General features: G+C 53.2%; 1 protein-coding gene across 1 annotated transcript in view; it reads right to left on the bottom strand.

The window, feature by feature from the left end:
• Positions 1–5: 5 nt before the first annotated feature.
• The window catches only part of LOC120921995 (immunoglobulin superfamily member 11-like), a 34,525-nt gene continuing 24,516 nt past the window's right edge, over positions 6–10,014 (bottom strand). Inside the window, exons 6-7 of the mRNA XM_040334526.1 lie at positions 2,070–2,217; positions 6–1,979 (exon numbers count right to left, since the gene is read on the bottom strand). Coding sequence (XP_040190460.1) covers positions 1,682–1,979; positions 2,070–2,217 — 446 coding nt within the window. The 3' untranslated portion in view covers positions 6–1,681. The remainder of the gene's footprint in view (positions 1,980–2,069; positions 2,218–10,014) is intronic.

The raw sequence follows: 10,014 nt of genomic DNA, 5'->3' as shown, positions 1-10,014 counted from the left end.
TGTGGGTACACTGGGGGAGTGGTTAGGGGAGGTCCCTCTGTCTGACCTATAGGAGTCGGTCTGTGGGTACACTGGGGGAGTGGTTAGGGGAGGTCCCTCTGTCTGCCCATAGGAGTCGGTCTGTGGGTACACTGGGGGAGTGGTTAGGGGAGGTCCCTCTGTCTGGCCCTATAGGAGTCGGTCTGTGGGTACACTGGGGGAGTGGTTAGGGGAGGTCCCTCTGTCTGACCATAGGATTCGGTCTGTGGGTACACTGGGGGAGTGGTTAGGGGAGGTCCCTCTGTCTGGCCCATAGGAGTCGGTCCACACCGGTGATGAAAAACTAAATTGGTTGTTTCCTGGTTTGGAATCATTGATGTCTTTGAGCGACTTCTAAAGTCTCGGGTCGCACTGCTGCGACTTGTGACCCCCCCACCCCCCACATCATCCCTTTAATCCGGCACACACATGAATTTCACGGGTTCTGATGAGGCGCCAAGTGAGTTTAATTACCACCTTTAATCAACCCCGGAACCTGTGTACTTCATATGTGTCCTGGATTATTAAAGGGATGATGTGACAACCCTAGTATCCGGTATATAGAAGTGAATGGCGGGTGTGCCACGTATAGGTCATAGGGGGGTATCCGGTATATAGAAGTGAATGGCGGGTGTGCCACGTATAGGTCATAGGGGGGTATCCGGTAAATAGAAGTGAATGGCGGGTGTGCCACGTATAGGTCATAGGGGGGTATCCGGTGTATAGAAGTGAATGGCGGGTGTGCCACGTATAGGTCATAGGGAGGTATCCGGTATATAGAAGTGAATGGCGGGTGTGCCACGTATAGGTCATAGGGAGGTATCCGGTATATAGAAGTGAATGGCGGGTGTGCCACGTATAGGTCATAGGGGGGTATCCGGTAAATAGAAGTGAATGGCGGGTGTGCCACGTATAGGTCATAGGGGGGTATCCGGTGTATAGAAGTGAATGGCGGGTGTGCCACGTATAGGTCATAGGGAGGTATCCGGTATATAGAAGTGAATGGCGGGTGTGCCACGTATAGGTCATAGGGAGGTATCCGGTATATAGAAGTGAATGGCGGGTGTGCCACGTATGGGTCATAGGGGGGTATCCGGTATAAAGGATACATGGAGGATGTCTGGATGTGGGACAATGTACTCTGTGTGACGTGTCTTTGCCTTGGAGAGAAATGTCAGAAGCTACAGCCGTGGGAATGTTCCGGTGGCCCGTGGGAGGAAAGGGCTCTGTGAAGTCCAATCGTCTGTTTCTGTGGTGTTTAGCGGTTCCGGTGGCCCGTGGGAATGTTCCGGTGGCCCGTGGGAATGTTCCGGTGGCCCGTGGGAATGTTCCGGTGGCCCTTGGGAGGAAAGGGCTCTGTGAAGTCCAATCGTCTGTCTCTGTGGTGTTTAGCAGTTCCGGTGGCCCGTGGGAATGTTCCGGTGGCCCGTGGGAATGTTCCGGTGGCCCGTGGGAATGTTCCGGTGGCCCGTGGGAGGAAAGGGCTCTGTGAAGTCCAATCGTCTGTCTCTGTGGTGTTTAGCGGTTCCGGTGGCCCGTGGGAACGTTCCGGTGGCCCTTGGGAGGAAAGGGCTCTGTGAAGTCCAATCTTCTGTCTCGGTGCCGATTCTGTGGGGTTGCCGTGTTTAGCGGTTACGGTGCCGTAGGATTTAGGGGGCGGGTGTCATACCAGGAATCCCGAGTTCACAGAGTAAAGTGACGATCGGTAGACGGGTGGTGGCACATCACTTGTGTTATCTTCATCCTCGCTCTCTGTTATGGAATCGGTTCCAGAAGACAGAGGAGGAAAGGGGTTTCTGATGTGTGGAGTCTCCGGGACTGGTGAGATCTGGCTGCGCCGGACACTGTAGACAATGTGGGAAGAGGGCCATGCTGGGGGGATGTGGGGCCTGGACACGGGTCGGGTTATTAGGCTGGATTCGGCCGTGTCAGGACTTTTCATGGCAGAGAGATTGTCCACCCTGCGGGAAGGAAGACAGGATACGGTTAGTGGCCCCCTAGCAACAAGTCACCTCCAAATTCACACAACACATTTCCTGGGGAGGGTTTACCTGGCGGGGTCATACAACTCGGCATCGCGCCACTTTCCCCGACTCTGCTGGTGAAGGTTCAGGACCAGAGCTAGGAGTGCCAGGAGGACCAGGCCCATGATGAGAGTGATAGTGATGGCGGCAAAAATCCCCATCGTGCCGATTCCTCCTGCAACACAAGAGAGCCGATCCCTCAGAAAGCATTTCATTGTCACCCGCCGTTCTGGAGATCCACCCTCCCTCACCTGTGTCATCAATTGCCATTTACAGGCGGGAATCTCATAAATGTGATATAAGAGGAATGCTGGATCTCTGGAAGGTGATCTGCCACTCTAACAAATATAAAATGGGGGATCTGCAGAAGGTGATCCTCTGTCACTATGACATGGATGGGGGATCTGCAGAAGGTGATCCTCTGTCACTATGACATGGATGGTGGATCTCCGGAATGTGATCCTCTGTCACTATGACATGGATGGTGGATCTCCGGAATGTGATCCTCTGTCACTATGACATGGATGGTGGATCTCCGGAATGTGATCCTCTGTCACTATGACATGGATGGTGGATCTCCGGAATGTGATCCTCTGTCACTATGACATGGATGAAGGATGGTGGATCTCCGGAATGTGATCCTCTGTCACTATGACATGGATGAAGAATGGTGGATCTCCGGAATGTGATCCTCTGTCACTATGACATGGATGGTGGATCTCCGGAATGTGATCCTCTGTCACTATGACATGGATGGTGGATCTCCGGAATGTGATCCTCTGTCACTATGACATGGATGAAGGATGGTGGATCTCCAGAATGTGATCCTCTGTCACTATGACATGGATGGTGGATCTCCGGAATGTGATCCTCTGTCACTATGACATGGATGGTGGATCTCCGGAATGTGATCCTCTGTCACTATGACATGGATGGTGGATCTCCGGAATGTGATCCTCTGTCACTATGACATGGATGAAGGATGGTGGATCTCCAGAATGTGATCCTCTGTCACTATGACATGGATGGTGGATCTCCGGAATGTGATCCTCTGTCACTATGACATGGATGGTGGATCTCCGAAATGTGATCCTCTGTCACTATGACATGGATGGTGGATCTCCGGAATGTGATCCTCTGTCACTATGACATGGATGGTGGATCTCCGGAATGTGATCCTCTGTCACTATGACATGGATGAAGGATGGTGGATCTCCAGAATGTGATCCTCTGTCACTATGACATGGATGGTGGATCTCCGGAATGTGATCCTCTGTCACTATGACATGGATGGTGGATCTCCGAAATGTGATCCTCTGTCACTATGACATGGATGGTAGATCTCCGGAATGTGATCCTCTGTCACTATGACATGGATGAAGGATGGTGGATTTCTCTTGGACGGACACAGCATCCTTTGACCTTAGGGTTATATCCGCTTCCTTCAGGAGAGTTTAGGCAGAAAAAAAGCACTTTAAGTGTTAATAACACATTCCTCAGTGCAGCTCCTCCCAAGGGGCGTGGCCCCCCGGGTATAACCCACACCCTGCTCTAGCAGCCTCAGTTTTTTCCTGCCTAACGACAGGAGAGGTCAGGCACTCTGGAGTCCTGGACTCTGGAGATTTTTTCTTGCGATTTTTCTCGCTTTTTTATTGTTTTGTTCCTGCATTTTTGAATCCTGTGATTCTTCTATCAACAGCCGACTGGGTGACAGGCTGGGTCCTTGACTCTTGTAGTCCCCCCATGTTCGGCCATCGAGCGCGTGCCGGCCCTCAGCTCAGCTTTGGGACGTCCACGACAGGCCCCGTTGTTCCAGGGGCGGCCGGGGAACTTCGGTTCTAGGGCACACATATGACCGGTCTCTATGGCTTTGTCACAGTGTGTCTGGCCGACAGCCATGCCGTTTAGCGGACGTTGGTTCTGTCTGGGATACCTCCAGCCAGGTAGTCGCAGGATGGGTAAGTAGTGGCCCTTGCTCAGGTAAGTGGTCTGGCTGGAATTTTTCCCTTAGAAGGCCGACTGAGGGCTTGCCCTGCTTTCCTCTCTCCCTTATTTTCCTCTCTCTCCTTTCCCATTTGGGTAGCGGCTGTGAGGGTTTTTTTTCTGGGGTCTCCTATCACCTGGACCTGTGTGCGTAGCGGGGGTTGTGTTTGCGTAGCGGGGGTTGTGTGTGTTCACTACAGGGCCTTTTTGTGTGCTGGAATGTGATTTTGTGCTGTGCTGTTTTGCTGTGTCACTGTCTCTTTTTAAATGCGCAACGGCCGCCATTTTGTCGGAGTCGCGCCTTATATAGCTCGGCGGCCATTTTTTTGTGGTCCTAGGCTGTTTTTTGCTCATTCGGCGGCCATCTTGAAATTCGTGTGGCCGTTTTAGTGCTGGAGAAAGACCGCGAATCTGCCTGAGGGAGACAGACGCAGCACTGCCAGCTTCTCCACATACGCACAGGCTCTCTCAGACCGCGCTGCACAGGGAGGAGGGGTGGTGAGTTTCCCTGGGGGCCCCCCATGCTCTGTAACGGCCGGGAGGTGACTGTGGTTTTTTTTTCTGCTTTGCAGGTAGGTGACACAGCGGGGGGGGGGGGGTATTGTAGAGCCTTGACATGTACTCTTCCCCTGTAAGCTTGAGTTAACCCTTGCTGCCCCTACCACCTATCTGCTATGGCAATGGCAGTGGCGTTTTTTTATTTTTTCTCGCCAGGTTGAAGCGACTGGTGGCCGGATGGGGGGTATATTAGCGCCCCCCACCCTGGCCTTCTTCTGGGGATATCTCTGACACTGTATTGTCAGATGATGCAGGCTTAACCCACGCGCACAGTGAGAGTGACTCTGATTCAGGGTCGGTTGCTGTTGGGTATTGTTGGAGCTATTTTTTCTGCAGGCGTGATACTCAGCACTTGAGGATGGGGCGGGGGCACCTGCTGTGCCAGTCCTTTTTGGGTCCCGCAAACCGCCACACACTGACAATGTTTTCCTTGTGTTCCTTTTTTTTGGGACAGTTGTTCTACAAGGAATGGGATACGCCGCAGACAGTTTTTGCCGTTATCCCTTTGTGGAGGACCTTTTTTGGTAAAGTGGGTCTCTCCTCCGTCCGTGGACCCTCCAGTTTCCAGGTTGAGCTAACCACCATGTGGATAGGGCTCCTGCCTTTGAGGACCCCGCGGATGGGAGAATGGAGGCTGTGGCCCGCTCCATCTTCGCGGTAGGGGGTTCGGCTGTGAGACCGGTTTTGGCCGGGGCTATGGTGTCACGGACTCTGACTGCAGGGCAACGTTTTTTGCTGCAGGAGCAGGATGCTTCCGAGACCTTCAAGGACCTGGCTGAACATTTAGTTCTAGGTCTAAAATTTGTCTGTGAGTCGGTCCTGGTTACGCTCTTGCTTTCCAGGGCTTCCGCCTATGCGGTGGTACTGCGCCGCCTTGTGTGGCTGAAGTGCTGGTCTGCAGACCAGTCCTCAGAGAAGGCCTTGGTGAATTGCCCTTTAAGGGTGAACGGTTCTTTTGGGACTTCCCTAAATGGCATCATTAAGGATGCCACGGGTGGTAAGAGCATGCTGTTCCCACAGTCTGGGAAGGGCTAGGGACCTCGCCATGAGCAAGGACCCTCCTTTACTAACCCCAAGCATTTTTTTTCGCCCGCCCTGTGCCGTGGGGGAAGGTTTGCAAGGTGCTAAGACTCCCGCTGCGGGGCAGCAGCGCACCTGGTTCCACAAGCCTGCGGACATACCTGCTTCCGCCTGGAGGTCTGCCCCCGCCCGTGTCTCGGGTGGGGGACTGGCTTCGCGAATTCGCGGCTCGGTGGAGGTCTCTTCTCTCCAACCGTTCGGGTTGCGAAGTAGTTTCCTTGGGGTACAAGTTAGTTTTTCTCTTGATTACCAAACAGGATTTTTTCCTCCAACCTCTGGATTCCTCCGGTTCGCCGGTTGGCTCTGTCAGGGGCTGTCCAGGATCTTCTGGTCGGGGGAGTGATTGTACCAGTTCCTCGATGGAACGGTCTCAGGGGTTTTACTCCATTCTGTTTGTTGTCACCAAGGAGGACGGGGCCCGGCCAATCCTGGGCCTCAAGTCCCTTGTTTGTTTTGTCAAAGTGCAAAATTTCAGGATGGTGTCGATTCGCTCGGTAATAGCGGCACTCCATCAGGGGGATTTTCTGTCGTCCTTGGATGTCATGAATGCGTACCTGCAGGTTCTCATGTGCTCAAAGCACCAGGGATTCTGTGCTTTGCGGTCGGGGGAGGACTGTTTTCAATTTGTGGCCCTCCTGCTCGACTTGGTGTCGGCACCACAGGTTTTCACCAAGGTGCTCGTCCCGATACTGGCCCGGCTGTGACAGCGGGGGTTTGTTATCGTGGGATGTCTGGGTGACATTCTCCTACGTGTTTCTTCGAACTCAGAATGGGGGGAGGACGTGTCTATCACATGTCAGACTCTCCAAGAGTTTGGCTGACTTCTGTATTGTCCAGAAGTCAGTGTTGATTCTGTCTCAGGGACTGGAATACCTGGGACTAGTCCTGGACTCCGCCGGGACGGGAGTTTTTTCTCCTGACGGAAAAACTTCAGACTCTGCAATCTGCGGTGCAGCAGTTGTCAACCCAGAAGTGGTCATCTCTGCGATTCTGCATGAGGGTTCTGGGTCAGTTGGTAGCCTCTTTCGAGGCGGTTCCGTATGCCCAATTCCACACCTGGGTGCTACAGAGGGACCTGCTGTCGAGTTGGGACAAGCTTCTGTCATCTCTGGATTACCAGATTCATTTGAGTCAACTGGTCATGTCTTCCCTGGTGTGGTGGCTGACGTCTCCGGTGCTTCGGGTCGGGAAGTCGTTTTCTGCCGTGCCACTGGACAGTGGTCACGACGGATGCCAGCCTCTCTGGTTGGGGAGGGGCGTTTGGGGCACCGGATTTGGGTGGAGTACCGCCTACCGATCAATATCAAGATTTCCGAGCAATCAAGCTGTGCCTTGCCGGGTGGTCCCTGGATCCGTGGCGTACGTCAAGCATCAGGGAGGCACACGGAGTTCAGCTGCAGCGACGGAGGTCGCGCACATCCTTCGGTGGGCCGAAAGGTCCGTTCCGGCTCTATCAGCCGTGTACGTTCCGGGGTACAGTATGGCAAGCCGACTTCCTAAGTCGCACTGCACATTACCAAGGAGAGTGGTCTCTCCACCCGCAGGTGTGTCAGGGTTTGTGGCAAAAGTGGGGCACTCCAGACGTGGACCTTCTAGCGTCCCGCCTCGGCCGGAAGGTGTCACGGTTCGTGGCCAGGGGTCGCTATCGCCTATTTTACGCCTTCCCTCCTCGGAAGCTTCTTCCTCGCCTGCTGCGCAGAGTGGGAGCCGAAGGGATTCTATCAATCCTGATCGCCCCAGATTGGCCTCGTCGCTCCTGGTACACGGACCTGGTGTGTCTGGTGGCAGACGCCCCCTAGCATCTTCCCCTGAGAGAAGATCTTCTGTTACAGGGTCCGATCTTCCACCCTGCTTTACAGTCGCTGGCTTTAGCGGCGTGACTGTTGAGAGCCAGGGGCTGAAGGTCCGAGGCCTATTGGGTTCGGTGGTCTCTACCATGCTGCCTGCACGGAGGTCTACCTCACATAGGATTTACCATCGTACGTGGAAGACCTACATCTCTATGTGTGAGGAGATGAACTGGCACTCTCGTACATGCGTTGTGTACAGGATTCTGCTGTCTTTGCAGCAGGGAGTGGTTCAGGCTCTCGCCTTACGTACGGTTAGGAGCCAGATTTCTGCTCTGGCTGTTTTTACTTTCAGCGACCCTTGGCAGCGCACTATTTGGTGCGTACGTTGGGTCAGGGGGTCTGGCAGGTGGCCCCTCCGGTGCGCCCTCCATTACCCCCATGGGACTTGAATTTAGTCCTTTCAGTGCTTCGGGATGCTCCCTTTGAGGACATTCGGGAGGTTTTTTGTTTATTGTCACAAAAGGTGATTTTATTTCTGGTAGCAATTACCTCGATCAGACGGGTGTCTGTCTGTTCTGGCGGCCTTGTCTTGCAAGGCTCCCTACTTGGTCATCCATAAGGATGAGGTGGTGCTGCGGCCGCAGCCGTTTTTTCTCCCTAAGGTCGTTTCGGCTTTTCACATTGATGGGGACATTGTTCTTCCATCCTTATGTCCTCGGCCGAAATGCCAGGAGGAGGCCACTTTGCATCCTCTGGATGTGGTTCGGGCCCTACGAGTGTACTTATGTTACGGTTCCGTTCCGGAAGTCGGGCTCACTGTTCGTGTCGGTGGCTGGTCCTACGAGAGGGCCTGCCAGTCTCGTCAGCCACCATTTCTAGGTGGATCCGACAGATTGTGCTTCAGGCCTATGTCCTGAAGGGGCGGGCGCCTCCCTTTTAGGTTACGGCGCTTTCGACCAGGGCGATCGGGGCCTCTTGGGCTTTCCGGCATCATGCCTCTGTGTTACAGGAGTGTAAGGCTGCAACCTGGTCGTCGATCCAGACTTTTTCAAGGTGGATGTGTGTGCATCTTCTGATGCCTCCTTCGGCCGCAGGGTGTTACAGGCGGCAGTTTATGGTTGGAGTTTCTCCGTTGAGCAACTCCGGTTTTTGTTTGGGGTGTAACCTGGTTTGCTGTGTTATTTTCCCACCCCTCAAAATTTTTTGACACTGCTTGGGGACGTCCCTAAGGTCAATGAATGCTGTGTCCGTCTATGAACGAAAGAGAAAAAAGGATTTTTGTACTCACTGTAAATTCCATTTCTCTGAGTTCATAGACGGACACAGCACCCACCCCTCCTTTGTTTGTACTGCTTGTTACGAACTGAGGCTGCTAGAGCAGGGTGTGGGTTATACCCGGGGGGGCCACGACCCCTGGGAGGAGCTGCACTGAGGAATGTGTTGTTAACACTTAAAAGTGCTTTTTTTTTTTGCCTAAACTCTCCTAAAGGGAAGCGGATATAACCCTACTGTCCAAGGATGCTGTGTCCGTCCATGAACTCAGAGAAATGGATTTTACAGTGAGTACAAAAATCCTATTTTCCAGAAGGTGATCCTCTGTCACTATGACATGGATGAAGGATGGTGGATCTCCGGAATGTGATCCTCTCACTATGACATGGATGAAGGATGGTGGATCTCCGGAATGTGATCCTCTCACTATGACATGGATGAAGGATGGTGGATCTCCGGAATGTGATCCTCTGTCACTATGACATGGATGAAGGATGGTGGATCTCTGGAAGGTAATCCTCTGTCACTATGACATGGATGAGAGAGATCCATCATCCATAGTGAGTCACAACCAGATCACCCCACCAATCATCGCCCCACCAGCCATCAGATCACCTCACCAATCTTTGGATCACCAATCATCAGATCACCCCACCAATCATCAGATCACCCCACCAATCATCAGATCACCCCACCAATCATCAGATCACCCCACCAGTCATCAGATCGCCAGTCATCAGATCACCCCACCAGTCATCAGATCACCCCACCAGTCATCAGATCACCCCACCAGTCATCAGATCACCCCACCAATCATCAGATCACTAGCCATCAGATCACCCCACCAATCATCACTACACCAGTCATCAGATCACCCCACCAATCATCAGATCACCAGCCATCAGATCACCCCACCAATCAACAGATCACCCCACCAATCATCAGATCACCCCACCAATCATCAGATCACCCCACCAATCATCAGATCACCAGCCATCAGATCACCCCACCAATCATCAGATCACCAGCCATCAGATCACCCCACCAATCATCAGATCACCAGCCATCAGATCACCCCACCAATCATCAGATCACCCCACCAATCATCAGATCACCAGTCATCACTACACCAGCCATCAGATCACCAGTCATCGCCCCACTAGCCATCAAGAAGAGGGGAAGCTCTGACATGTGGAAGAAAAGCCCCGCCTCCATACAGAGACACGGGACATGGAGAGTCAGAGACCACAGACAGGACTGGTGACCGGTCCTCTTCATATGTCAGTGTT

This window comes from Rana temporaria, assembly GCF_905171775.1.
Source record: "Rana temporaria chromosome 13 unlocalized genomic scaffold, aRanTem1.1 chr13z, whole genome shotgun sequence".
Taxonomy (NCBI): Eukaryota; Metazoa; Chordata; class Amphibia; order Anura; family Ranidae; genus Rana; species Rana temporaria.
The sequence above is the reverse complement of the archived record's forward strand: the minus strand, read 5'-3'. Positions and strand labels throughout refer to the sequence as shown.